At 32.3% G+C, this 15,161-nt stretch overlaps 1 protein-coding gene across 1 annotated transcript in view; it reads left to right on the top strand.

Annotated features, from left to right (window-relative positions):
* The window catches only part of Dnah3 (dynein heavy chain 3, axonemal), a 219,818-nt gene that overhangs the window by 38,966 nt on the left and 165,691 nt on the right, over positions 1–15,161 (top strand). Inside the window, exons 11-17 of the mRNA XM_065504697.1 lie at positions 4,018–4,197; positions 4,420–4,531; positions 4,638–4,844; positions 4,932–5,144; positions 8,014–8,179; positions 8,240–8,454; positions 13,760–13,950. Of these exons, the coding sequence (XP_065360769.1) occupies positions 4,018–4,197; positions 4,420–4,531; positions 4,638–4,844; positions 4,932–5,144; positions 8,014–8,179; positions 8,240–8,454; positions 13,760–13,950 (1,284 nt within the window). The remainder of the gene's footprint in view (positions 1–4,017; positions 4,198–4,419; positions 4,532–4,637; positions 4,845–4,931; positions 5,145–8,013; positions 8,180–8,239; positions 8,455–13,759; positions 13,951–15,161) is intronic.

Genomic DNA, 15,161 nt, shown 5'->3' with positions numbered 1-15,161 from the left:
ATAATTTTTTTTGATTTTGTTAAACAAATTTTTAATGTACATATTAAGTTTTTTGGAAAACTACATCATTTTGCCCACAGCTATGACCGTATCTATTAACGAGTATTATTTTACAAACAAGGAAATCAGTTTCTTGTTATAAAAGCTCCAGGTATAGTTTTACCAAATACTTACTACAATATTTTGTTACCTGGGATTTATTCACTCACATTTAAAAATAATAGATACACACATACATTCATCCATACATGGAACAACAATAAATCGCCTAAAGGACTTGTAACCAAGTTTGCCCTTAACTGTTGCAGACTACTTAAAACTTAAGACATTAAAAGAAAAATCTATTTATATCTGCGTAAAATAAAACGAAGCGTTAAAGTAAAGTAAACTAAGGAAGGAAAGGAAAAATAGTATGAGGTAAAAAAGTTGATGGCAGTAAACACATCAGTTTAATAAGTTGCCTGGAATAGGAGGGGAAGCAAGATGAAGTAAATGTGGTTGCTTGGAGCAACAAATAGTAGTACATGTGCACTAGGGTGGTTCTTAATTTGCACTTTTGCGATTTTTGGTGCTCCCAAGGTCAAAAATAGTTTTTCGCCAAAAAATTTAGCAGTTATTTGAAGCTTATTCAATGTTGAACAAAAAATCCAATTAAAACAGTTCTTGTATTTCATTTCATTTAAAAATTTTAAAACGAAATTTAAAAAAAATTGGCGGAAATTTGTGGTTTTGTTCCCAAATTTGATAAAATTGTTTCATAAGAAAACATTAGTGGAATTTTTGTTTAACAATTATTTGTTATGAAATCTCATCATCAACAGAATGAATATAAAAGCACTAATAAACACTGCAAGGACCCGAATCCAATACAATTATAATTTAATAGACGAAGCAGTTAAACTTAGTGCTCGGACAGACAACCGTCGATGGGCAGACAGACAAGCAGCACCCGAAACTAACAGAAGTCGTGACATGTACAAAATCACCAGGAAGGAAGCTTTCAAACAGAAAATCCTTATCATATAAACCTTTGAAAACCCGCAACGCATTACTCTGGTATACTGTCAGTGGATAATTGTTCTACAGAACCATTGTTCTTCTGCAACACACTGAACGAGACGACATACCAACAACCGCTCTCGCAACTGCTGCAATACAAACGCAATTCTTTGCAATAAGCAGCACAAGGCCCAAGGATCTGATAACATTAACCATGAACTTTTGAAAGATGATCAAAATACGAGCGCCATCTTGATTGTGCAAAACTTATGGAATCACAATGAACTCTGCGAAGATTTAAAAGAAGGTATGATTATCAACATATCGAAAAAAGATGATATCACCGAATATAAAAACTGGAGAGGCACAACACTTCTCTGAATGATCAACAAAGTCATTGCCAACATCGTCCACAATCAATTATCTTACGCCATCGATCAAGAATTCATGTACGAACAGGCTGGATTTAGAGCACAAAAATCTCACATAAATCATATAAATAGCCTTCGAATTATTATCAAACAATCTTTTAAATATAGATCGCCTCTCAACCTTGTATTTATCGATTTTTAAAAGGCTATCGACATACTTTCCCACTCTGCCAATTGGAATGCTTTTGCCTGTAAAGGTGTACCTAGGAAATCAATATCATCCAGGAGCTATATAGAAATGCAAACTATCGAATACAACACGACAACATTGTAAGTGATACTGTGAACGTTAGAGCAGGTGTAAGGCACGGTTGCGTCTTATCACCTTTACTCTTCAAAGTAGTTATGGATATCGTAATGAGGAATACAATGTGTAACAGAAGGGGGTTAGATATGGTTGAAAAAGGTCGCAATAGAAGCTTCAACGGCTGACCTTAGAATAAATATACAAAAAACAAAGGTAATGAGAATCAACTCTTCATGCAGCATACCGTTCTCCATTCGAAATATCACTCTTTTTTATACCCTACACCACCATAGTAGGGAGGGTATAATGCGTTTGTGCAGATGTTTGTAACGCCCAAAAATATTAGTCCAACACCCACCTTAATCGACTTAAAATCACTTTCTGAGTCGATTAAACGATGTCCGTCCGTCCGTCTAGTCGGCTGGCTGGCTGTCCATGTAAACCTTGTGCGCAGAGTACAGGTCGCAATTTTGAAGATATTTCGATGAAATTTGGTACATATTATTTTTCAAGGACCAAGCCTATTGAAACTGGCTGAAATCGGTCCATTATTTCACCTAGCCCCCATAAAAATGTCCTCCCGAAATTGGACTTTATCGGTCATAAATGTTTAATTTATATATGTATCTCCACAAATTCCGCTCCAAATAAGTTTCATATACACAAAATTCATGTCACCAAATTTTGTTACGATCGGTCCATAATTGGTCATAGCTCCCATATAAGGTCCACTTCCGAAAATCACTCAAAAATATAAATTATTGAAATTTTAAAAGAAAAATGGTTTTGCTCTTTTACTTAGTTTAGGGTATTATATGGTCGGGCTTGACCGACCATACTTTCTTACTTGTTTTTATTTTTTTTTTAAAACAAACACAAACTGCGAAGCGTTTTGCTTATCTGCAGAAACACCCAGAGTCTATGGCAGGAATCGAACCCGCAACCCTTGGATTGATAGTCCAGCGCACTATCGTGTAGTCTATCGGGGCACCCACAAAAGACGTGAACAAGAGAGGGATCACTTGGGGTTTAAATGGCAGTCTTTCCGATCACTCAGATATGGGCAATTCCATATCACCGTACGTGACCTTTGTTCGCCTATAGAGTGGAATAGATTTTGCCAAAATAAGAGTATCTGAAAAATAATTTGATCTTTATGCTCCATTCAGAAGGTACTATATTTTAAGATAATAAAAAGTTCTTTCGAAATATTGTTGTCCAAAATATTGAGCGAAATAAAAGTATATCGTACGTGACATAAAACGGAACTCATTTTGATGTACATGTAGAAATATGCGAAAATATTCGAATCGTGAGAGGCGTTATGTTTTCTTTTAATTTCTTACACTAAATGATATATTTGTCCTTTATAATCCGTCGTATTTAAATAAAAACAATCTTTGGATGGTTTTAAAGTGGAATGATTCTCGTGGAATTGCCCATATGGAAGAAAATTTGAAAAAGGTCGAAATAGAAGCTTCAAAGGCTGGCCTTAGAATAAATATACAAAAAACAAAGGTAATGAGAATAAACTCTTCATGCAGCATACCGTTCTTCATTGAAAATATCACACTTCAAGACGTGAACCAGTTCTGATATGGACAGTATGAAAGTCTCCATTAACTCAGAAATCAGAATTTTCAATTCTTTAGTTAAGTCTGTGCTATTATATGTAGGCGAAACATGGAACACAGCTACGGTAGATCTCAACACTTTGCAAGTTTATAACAACAGATGTCTCAGAGGAATACTGCTAGTCTTTTGGCCCAACACTATTTCGAATACCCAACTCTGGACCCGCACACATCAGATACCAGTAAAAGTTGAAATACTAAAACGAAATATGGGCTGGTTAGGCCATGCATTACGCCGCCCACCTAATGATATCACCCGCAATTATATAGACCTGAAGATTTCAGTCTATGTCATTTCTGAATGCAGAATAATCGGACGCCCGGCTCACACTTGGCACACAACTTTCGTTGAAGCTCTATGCTCCTTATAAGAACAATAGGAACCAATATATACATATATATATTTTTTGAAATATTGCTATTTGACCAAATACTCGAAACGTCAAATACAATGTGCATCCTCTAAACGTTATCCCATTTTGCTTAAATTTTCAGCATTCGGTTTTCAGATGACAGATAGCAATTTAAACCTTTTGAAATTTAGACTATGGGACATTAAAAAATCTAAAAATTGCAAAATAAGTGCCATCCTAATAAGCATACAGAATGTTAAGATTAAAACACCTTCTTATCATGTGATTATAGTTTCAATATTTTCCTTAATTTTTATATTATATTTTTTTCTCCCATTTTATATCTACTTAAGATCACCATTGGAACGTAAACGTTTGCAATTGGAGTTTGAACCGCCTGAATTTCCCATAATGACCATACGAGCACCAGTACCTTGGAAAGTTTATGTACAATTAGCACGAAATCATTTGGATCAAGTACTAATGACTACACATCCCGTTATACAAGCTTTAAATTTGCTGTGGCATCAACTGTAAGTAGTTTTACTTCGTGTTCTTCATCTCAATTCCAAGTAAATATTTTATTTTTGTAGCAGTAGTTTCTTTATGTATTTTTTTTTATATAAGTGATGACAGTTACATGTGTTTCTTGAGCATGGCCAACATGCTTTAGCCGTAATAATCTTGTAGTTTTATACGCAGTTTGTACAACATTTTCCCCTGTTTTTCTTTTTTTTTACTTTTTGTATGCACAGCTATAATGACTTGGTTATTGTTGATGTTTCCAAGATTATTCTACGTGATATACCCATGGACGCCGATGAGTTAATAAATTTTATCCAAGAAAGTTGTGACACTATTAGAGATGTAAGTTGTTTGTAGATACATATTTCCACAATTACTTACTTACTTGTGTCCGAGATTAATAATGGCACAACGCAACACACTCATATTTGTAAATGGTAATTTGTAGTTGTTATTGAATGATTGGATTCCACGTTGTGCTGATATGATGGATGTAATGCGTAAAACTTGGAAGGATTTAATACCAATGCGTGGTGGCTATGGTGGACGTGCAGCCATACTTTTTCGTTGTGTACATGCTTTGATGTCACACCATTTGGAAACCTTAATCACCAGAAGTTTATCGTACTTGTATAAGACTTTGGAGGATTATTTGGTAAATTGACAGGATGATGATGATGTTGTTGTGTTGAGCAGGTATGGAATGGAATTTATTAAGTTTTATGTTTTTTTGTTTTATTAGGATGGCAATGATATTGTTAAATATAATATGCATGATCCCAAATTAAAGAGGCGCCCTCTAATGACTCTTATTGTGTCGGTTATTGGCACCCATTTTGATAATCCCACGAGAGAAGATATACCAGCCGAACACACAATACCACCCATATATGAAGAACAGGAAGATGATGCTAATCCATTCTATAAAAGGCCCACTGTGGTGTTGGTGGAGACGGTAAGTTTAGTTATTACAACGGTTAATAGCTTTGTTCTCACAGAAGGTTATCACAAAAGTAAAACAAAATAACCGGACCAGCAGCCACTCAAAAAATACGTTAATTAGTTTAACTATTGGGTGTATAACTTCAAAATGCGTTAATTTTTTAGCTTGTTTTTTGAAACATTTGTACAATATAAATTTATTCAAATTATTGGTCATTGTTAGCTATGACCTTTTGTAATTTTTCTGTAATTCCGAGCCAAAATACAAATAGTAGCCGGAGGGGCAAGGGTTGGACTGGGTGAGGAAACATTTTCCAACCACTTTATTCTAAATAGTTTTTAAGAGGTACTGCAACATGTGGCCGAGTGTTGTCATGATGAAATATTACAGTTTCATGTCTGACCACATATTCTGGTCGCTTGTCGGCCAATGCTCACTCTAAATGAATCAGTTGTATTCGGTACAGGTTCCCTGTGATGGTCTGGCCAAATTTCAGCAGCTCATAATAGATAGGACTATTTTGGTCCCACCAAATACAGAGCATTACATTAGCGCCGTGGATATTTGGTGTCAATTCGGCTAGTTGCCCGGCTATCGTAGTGGATCCATTTTTCTTCGCAATTAATGATTCGGTGCAAAAATTATTTTTTTTAAACCGTTCGAACATCATTTCGGACATTCAAAATCGTATTTTTTCTTCTTGGACCAGCACTCGGTGGATTGCTCCTACTCATGCAAAGCATTCTGTTGGAACTAGGAAAATAGGTTATTGGACGAAGGAAAGAAGGAGTAGAGTTTGTAGACATTCAATTTGAACTTTCCTACATTGAAAATGACAGGAAACACTTCAGCAGGAAGCTTGTTCCACATACGTGTTGCGCGGCCCCCTGATCAATCGACCACAAAGGGATGTATTCTTGATGAAAAACGTGTACTACATAGGAACAAGTTTCCTAAGTTTCCTAATTACCGATGGAACAGTGAAACGCAGCCCAAATTACGACGGTGCTCCAGCGAATCAATAGAGTTGAATACCCAATACTTTGAAGCACCGACCCGTACATGGGGGTTGTATTCCATTTTCGGTCGGATATAGGTGCGGAAAGCAAATGAAGTGAAGTTATTCCTACACCGTTTCCAGAAGATCAAAAGCGACTGATTCCACAATATTTACACCATTCATAAATACAGATGAAGCGACATGGTCTGTCGTTCGTTTTTGTTTTAACATGCAACACTGAATCTTGTCACTGAGATTGTCAGTAGGTCCCAATTAAGCTGGATTTCCAGCTTGGTGTTCGTCACCGTCTCGTTTCTGAATTGTTTTCGTTTCAGTTGGGTGCGTTGCGGCACAAAACAGAAACGAAATTATTTTTTTAATTTTGGATGTCGCACCTTAAATAGAATTTAATTTTTTTTGACAAAATCTATTAGTTTTTCCTCTTCCAATAAAGAAAATTTATTTTTTTTAATCATTTTGATTTTCTTTAAATTTGAAATAAAAAATAATTAAAATAATTTCGTTCCTATAGCATTGAAAACAACCTACTTGAAGTTGTTTTCGTTCCGGACCCAAATGGCAGGTTTTAGGTTACTGTCGTTTCGTTGCCGATTTCTGAAACGTACTTTTTTTCGGTGCAAATGTATGGAATTTCGCTTTCGGTGCCGATTTCGGTGTATGCGGAAACGTAGCTTTAAGGGAATCTTATTTTGCCTCATTGCCCAAATCTTCGAAAGACTTGGTCTGCAATTGAATTAATATGAATGGAAAATGTTGCTATCATCTGCAAAAGAATAAATAGGGTTGGAAGTTTAACGTAAAAGGTCCTTTAGAAAAATAAGAAATAGAGTAGGTGAAAGAACGCTTGATCTGAGAAAGCGCGTTATAAATCGAGAGAATTTAATACCAATAGAAAGGCTGACAAGTCTCCTGTAGGTCGTCATCTGCGGAAGCCATACTGGCAATCGTTAAGTAAATTGCAAGACTCCAAATATTTAAACCTATGGTAGTTTACCATACCTTCCATAACTTTGGAAAGTGCATAATAAATTGGTATTGGATAGTAATTTTCAGGGTGATAGCCTCTCTTTTTTTAGGAATTGGCATTAGCAAACCTCCAGCATACAGGAAATATGCCGGAATGGTATGAAGTGGTAAAATGTTTAGGTAATGGACCTAGCGCTGGTATGCATCTGCCCCAGGAGACGTGTTGACTTTTACATCAATCATCATGGAGTAATGATTCCAATTTCGAAGCAAAAATAAATTGGTGTTTACACTATAATGTTGAATAACTGAGAGTGAGAATAAATGACAGATATGTACCAAAAGGTACGCCATCTATTGTAAGTCCTACATTTTTAGTCATACACCCAATATATTTTTATGAATTTGTTAGTTGATATCTACTAATTGTACATAGAAGATTCCTGAGAGTTGTGCAAGCAGTTAAATTATTTTTATTGTGCGATTTCAATATTCAGAACCATAGAAGGCCAATGTCATATAACTATGAAGTTGTTATACTTGCACTCCTCGGTAATTCGGATCACTGAAATATTTCCGACTGCTTTTCGCTCTGCGACCTTCATAACGTTTCACGAAATGTGACGAATACCTCAAAGTTCGTTACGAAAAGGCTTGTTGAACTAAGTTCAGCGATTTCTTTTGGCATTTCAATTAACATTAATGTGTCAGTGACTTATCGGTTTAAGGGATTTTCTTTGCAATATCGTTTTTTCTACATATTTAATAAACAATTTAATTTCTGGCTGATTGGAGATTCGTTATTCGTAAGAATTAATGTTGGATACAACTGCAATAGATTAGAAACATTACAATTAAATATTTTAAATGAATATAAAATCATTGTATTTACAGCCTGCCCTAGACGTCGACCATCTAAGTACATTCCTTTCAAGAAACAGTGGTAAATTCCATGCCTTTCCCTACATAGGCAGTCTACCAGAGTTATTTATTGGCATTTTCAAAAGGATTTTAAGAGTAGGCTATGAAATACCGCGACTGGAATATGTTATGTCAAATGGTAAGTAATAAATTTTACATAACTAGGAATTGATATAACAATAAAAATATATCTTTATAGATCCAGATACCTACGGTTATTTACATTGCATAAATGAAAATCATCCTGATATTGTACTGCTATATGACAAAATACAAAAAATAGTGGAGAATAATTGGCGTGGTCCCATAGTTTATTTGCTGCCTATTTACAAATACTATTATCCATTATTGTCGAATCGAATACAACCGATTGTGGAAAAGATTTTTACCCAACATATTTTACCGGACTTAATGGTAAGTAAATTGTTGCTTTTAATCTCTGTCACACAGTGGAACAAATTGGATTTTTTTTTGTTATTTGTTACTTTTCAATTTCAAAACCAATATAAATAATTGAGAGTATTAGAGCGCAAAAATCATAATTATAATTGAAAATAAATTTCATTTAAAATACATTTTATTTATTTATATTTATTAATAAATAGAATTTAGTCATAATTTCTATTTAATTTTTTTTATTTTTGTAAAATTTAAATGACTTTTTAATCAACTGTTAATTATGTTTCCAATATGAAAAGAAACAGAAAAAAACATAATGAAATATAAATATTTCGTTTGAAATCGCTGTCGCAAATACTAAATTAGTTAAATTTTAAATAGCAACAGCAATTACAATAATAAAAAACTGTATGTAAAACTGAACGACTGACTGACAGTTTAAGCCACACTCAGCGGGATGTCAGTTGAGTTCGTTATTCAGTGAACAAATTTGAATTTGTCTAAGTGTACAATGTGTAAGTTTATTAATGTATTAGAGTGGGTTTGAAATGTAAATACATTTTTTTTGTGTATAAATATTATTAGCAAATAAATTTACAGTGAAATCTAAATTACCAGGAATTTGAGTAAAATATTTAAGCAGAATTTTAATTAATCAAAAATGTAACAAGTAAAATAAATGAAATGAAATGACTAATTTTTATTAAATAATGTTTTCAATGCAATATTAATATAATTTTCGTTTTGCTGTCACTTTGATTTCTCAGATATTATTTTATTTCTCTTCTCTAGTCTCTACTGTTGTAGCTAGTTGACGTCAGTCTACGTTTACAACTCATGTACACTTACACCAACAACATTTTCGCTGAATACATTTTACAAAATATGTACAATATTTTACTACAAGTGCATAGATCCTGAAGCATAAAATATGTTTAATTATTTAATTTCAATTTCATTATGTTCAATGATGCATAGAATTAACATTGAATTTAATTATAAATCAAAAATTACTCAAAAGACGGATGCGGCATTATTAAATTCATAATACATAATAATATGAAAATTGTTAAATGGAAAACAACTTAAAATTAAATAAATCATCATCGTTAACTTGTATATAAATTAAAATACTTCAATAAACAAATGCTTTATTCATATTAGGAATTACAAGTTAACATGTGATTAAAATATGGTAGGTACTTAAAAGGAATTTTACAAATTTAATGGGGTTCATTTAGGTAGTAACGCTTTTCTGGGTGGCAGGGAACAGCTCTACACCATTTCGTACTGTATTTCAGAAGTTTCTGATTAAATTTCAGAAATTTCTAATTATACTTCAGAATATTCCAATTATAATTCAGAATTTCCCATTTGTATTTCAGAATTTCCTGATTGTGTTTTAGAATTTGTCACTTGTATTTCAGAAATTTCCATTTGAATTTCAAAATTTTCTATTTGTATTTCAGAATTTTTAGTTTATACTTAAAAATTTTCTAATTCTATTTCAGAAATTTCCATTTGTATTTAAAATTTTTATACCTTACTCCACCATAGTGGGGAGGGTATTATGCGTTTGTGCAGATATTTGGAACGCCCAAAAATATTAGTCTAACACCCACCTTAAAGTATACCGATCGACTTAGAATCACTTTCTGAGTCGATTAAACAATGTCCGTCTGGTTGGCTGGCTGGCTGGCTGTCCATGTAAACCTTGTGCGCAGAGTTCAGGTCGCAATTTTGAATATATTTCGATCAAATTTGGTACATATTATTTTTTCGGCCAAGGTACCTACTCCATTGAAAATGGCTGAAATCGGTCCATTATTTAACCTAGCCCCCATACAAATGTCCTTCCGAAATTGGACTTTATCGGTCATAAATGTTTAATTTATACATGTATCTCCACAAATTGCGCTCCAAATAAGTTTTATGTATACAAAATTCATGTCACACAAATTTTGTTACGATCGGTCCATGATTAGTCATAGCTCCCATATAGACCTGCTTCCGAAAATCACTTTAACGTGCATAAATCGCTTAAAAATGTTGGTATGCTCACAAAATTCAACATAGTAAACTTTCGTAGAGACATAAATCACATGACATAATTTCATTGTGATCGGTCCATAATTGGTCATAGCCCTCATATAAGGCCCACTTCCGAAAATCACTCAAAAATATAAATTATTGAAATTTTAAAAGAAAAATGTTTTTGCTCTTTTACTTAGTGTAGGGTATTATATGGTTGGGCTTGACCGACCATACTTTCTTATTTGTTTTATTTGTATTTCTGAAATTACAGAAATACAATTGGAAAATTCTGAAATATAATTGGAAATGGAGTAGTTCTCATACCTTATCGTTTGCTTAGTGTGTAAAGCACTCCAGTTTTTATAGAAATTAGGATTTTATTACAAAACTGTTCAAGTAAAACTATACAGTTTGTAGTACACAGTTTAAAATTATTTCGTTTTTTCTCGTTGTTTTACTGTGATATGCTAAAGTGCTAAGTTCATAAGTGGTAATTGTATATATTATATTGTCACTCCGTTGGTAATTTTTCATATCATTCATTATCATTCTAGGCAGAATGATATTAACTCCTCCAAGACGTTGTAAATAATTGGTAACTGGGTCTAATTGTACTTCACTGAGTTAATATTCCCGGGAATTTTCTGCCTATTAGGAACCTTAGTCCTAGTTATCTAGGGGCTTCGGATGACAGATATCGCTAAGTCGAACTGCTTCCTATAAATATCCAAAGTGCTTTACACGGTCCACAGTGGGGCAGAATTCAAAATTTTTTGGAAATAAATCTGGCATTTCTAAACGGCTTATCCGATCAGGATACAATTTGACATGGGTGTAGGTAAGGAGTATTAGATTTTAACTTATTAAAATGGACCCTACACGTTTAAACACGTGCAATTTTTTTGTTTCCCATCCGATGAGTAAAATTTTAAAAAATACCATTTTTGGGATTTTTGCTCTAATTTTTAGGAATCGCGAAAATCAATTTGGCCTTTTGACAAGTTTTTTTATACATTGTTATTTAGAATGACAATTTTAAATAAAACTTTCAAATTTTAGTTTTATAATCTCAATAAATATGTAATATGTAATAAAATCTTTATTTATTAACAAAACTCAATGAAATTTTCAACGTTTTTTAAAATTGTCATTCTGAATAACAAAATGCAAAAAAACTCGTCAAAAAGTCAATTCCTAAAAATTGCAGCAAAAATCCCAAAAATGGTATTTTTTCCAATTTTGTCCATGAGGTCCACATTTCCTTCTGGACTGGGAAAATACTTTGGGGATAAATAGGGAACAAATCAAGGTTTCTAAAACTGCTTCCCGTTTTTTGATCCCAGCTTTGGGATTTTAGAGCATGTGGACCAAATGTGAAATGTTTATAAAAAAATAGGTCATATTGCGAAGGGCGTAGGGGCGACACTAGGGTGGCACTTAATAAACGAAAGTTGGATTTTAGCCATTCTCACCCACCCAGTTTATTGAACATTAGTAAAAAAGTCATCTTGAAAAATTTTTAGGTAAATCGGTTGGAGTTAAGATGTGTTGCAAGCCCTCTGAATTTTTGAGATGCCTTTGCAATGGGGAAAAAATGCATTTTTATCAGTTTTTGTAAAAATTTTGCACTTAAAAAATTTTTTTTGCAATTTAGTTTAAAAGAATAGAAATGTGTACGTAGTTGTCGTTCTAATGAGACATAAAAAACAGAAATTGGTCAAAAATGTTAAAGTTATTAAAAATTCGCCAGGCTATTAACGTGTCTCAGGCAACTAGAACAAGAAATGTAGGAACAAAATTAACATATTTTGATAAATATTAAAATAAAAGCTAATTTTTACTTACTCATACTTGTGTATGAGTTTTGTCTTCGTAGGATACCGTTAACCTATTCGCAGGTATGACCAAAAAATAAATAAATTTTTTTAACGGCAGTTTCAAAACTCCATTTTAAATTTTTTAAAAATTTTGTTAAACAAATTTCACAATTTTTTAATCATCTCATTGGGATTTATTGAGAATATAATAGGGAATAAAAATGTGGAAAAATTATGAATATATCTCCTATAGTTTTTCCGTACCTGCGATTTAAATTTTGAAATTTTCAAGAGAAACCAATTGTTTGGCCATTTTTTGTAATTTTAAGTAAAACCTATTCAGAATATTATATTCCAGATAATTCTAAATGTACTCCGAAAGTTTTACTACAATTGGAAAACGTTAAACCTTAAATCGTGTAGGTCAAAAGTCAAATTATTCAATATTTGGAATTTCTAGTTTTAAGATATAGAAATGTTATTTATTTTTGAGCCGATTTTGATGAAACTTAAGAAAAATATGACATAAATTTTTGTATTTATAATAACAGCACAATAATGGAAATTAACGTTTGGGGTCACTTTAACCCAAAGTGCCGTTTGGGTTAAAATGACCCCAAACTTTTAAAATCATAATTTTGTTTGTGATTTTAGAAGTTTGGAGTCATTTCAATCCCATGTGCTATATAGGGTTAATTTTAATTTTTCTGATGTTTTTGTAAGTACTAGGCTTTGTGTTATATTTCTGTTATAATCGGATGGAAACAAAAAAAAATACACGTGTTTAAAAATTTTACATGTAGAAGGTACCCTATTTTGAGCCCCCATAGCGCAGCTCCTGTATCATGTTTAGGGCCCATTTTAATAACTTAAACTTGGCTGCGACCATGTCAAATTTTATCCCGATCGGAAGAGCCGTTTAGAAATGCCAGATTTATTTCCAAAAAATTTTGATTATGCCCCACTGTGCGGTCGTAAATTAAAATTTTGGAAATTAAAAACGGAATGATAAACATATATGTTTAGACGTTTTCCACCCATAATGAATAGTATAAAAATATCTGCATATTTTTTCCCTTACGCTAACGGTCGACATTTGGGAATTAACGATTATCTTGTAAATCCTTCTTCAATTTCTTTATTAAAAAAACTATTATTTTACGACTTGTTAAGATTTAAAACAATGTGGAACTTTACACAAACGAGCCTGAGTTCCATAAAACTTTTACTTTGAAAAAAAGTTAAGTCTCAAATAAAACTTTGACATTCACACTACCATTTAATTTTCAGCGCTCTCATTGCTACTTTTAATATAATCATAAATTTATTTATTTTTATTATTATCAATTTTTTTATCCCTTTTTCCCTTAAACCACACACACAACCTTCTTTTTTTTATCACTTTAACGCTTTTATACTATAAATACTTATGTTGAGTTTTGTCTCTTTTTTTTTCTTTATCGTTTCAGTCAATTGAAAATGTGATGAAAAAACTTCGCTCTATTATTGAGGAAACATATATTTTACGTGATTTTATACCATTGAATCTGTTTATGTTGGATAATCGTCATGTTAAGCAATCGGTTGCAATGTTGGTACAGAATATTTATGATTTTATCATTGACTTTTATATGGCTGTAAATCTCAATGAAAATCGTGCGTAAGTAAAACAAAAAAAATATTACAGCAAAAACAAAAAAACAAACACAAGTAAGTAAATACATACATACATGCAACTAAACTGTTGTGTGAAAATTGCGGTGAATAAGGTTATATGGTACAAATTTTAAAGACAATAACTTACATTTTGTAGTTACAACCGTCCAAATGTACAAATGAGCCAAATGACAATTTAGTGCTTCAACCTAACCAGCAAGACCACTGCCATACACTGACATTTGGACCGGATTGTCTCCTTGTTAATACATAGGTGTATATGTTAAAAATGAGGGATTTTTTAAAATTTGTAGCTTTTATTTGGAAACATTGCTGGTAAATTCCGGCCAAAAATTTTTGGTTTTGTTTTTTTAATTTTTATAAAATTTTGATGGTACATTTTTCTTAACACTTCAGAATATACAGTATCATACTTATTTTGGCTATAAAGTAACTATATGGTTATTTATAGTGCTGTAAAGTCAAAGGTTTTTTCTTGTCATTTTAATATTAGAAAAATGTTTTTTTTTTACTTTTGAATCATAGTAGTCTGTGTTATTTTCTTTAAAGTTTTTTTTTGGCAAATTCGCATATGTTTTTATAAAACAGTTAGCAGTTAACCATTCCACGTAGTTATTAAGGAGTTTTTGCGTATTCTTTTTATATACAAGTGAAGTGATTAGGAACTAGTTTTAATTCTATAGAAACTAAATTAAAAAAAGTTTGAAAGGCCAGAACAAATTAAAAGGGGCTATTAGAGGTTAAGTGTAAATAACGTCTAATCTATAAAGTATCAAGAGTAAATACTATAAAATTCAGCTGCAATTATTTGCCATTCCAGAACAATTTCAGTGCCTTTATATTTTGCACATTTTTTTTGAATTTTTTTGGTCAATTTCAAAAATTATATAAGTTTGAGAGTTATTTACGTCTATGCTGATTTGGCCAAACCATGTATTTCTATGTCGAAATTTTTTCAATGGATCGTTTATGTTATTTTTAATTATAAACCTAATTGTAGCCATTTACAAAAATTACATACTTTTTCCGATACTTTTATAACGTCAATGTTTATTTGGCCAACTCCTGTATGCAATTTCTAATATTTTTTGCGATGGCTCAAGTGTGTTTTTCTTAAATGTACACCAAATTTCAGGCATTAACATGAATAACCCTGCCAAACCCTTATTTGAACATCGAATTATTTATCGATCG

Source organism: Calliphora vicina, chromosome 3 (genome assembly GCF_958450345.1).
Source record: "Calliphora vicina chromosome 3, idCalVici1.1, whole genome shotgun sequence".
In the NCBI taxonomy this organism is placed as follows: Eukaryota; Metazoa; Arthropoda; class Insecta; order Diptera; family Calliphoridae; genus Calliphora; species Calliphora vicina.
This window is presented reverse-complemented; position numbering and strand designations above follow the sequence as displayed.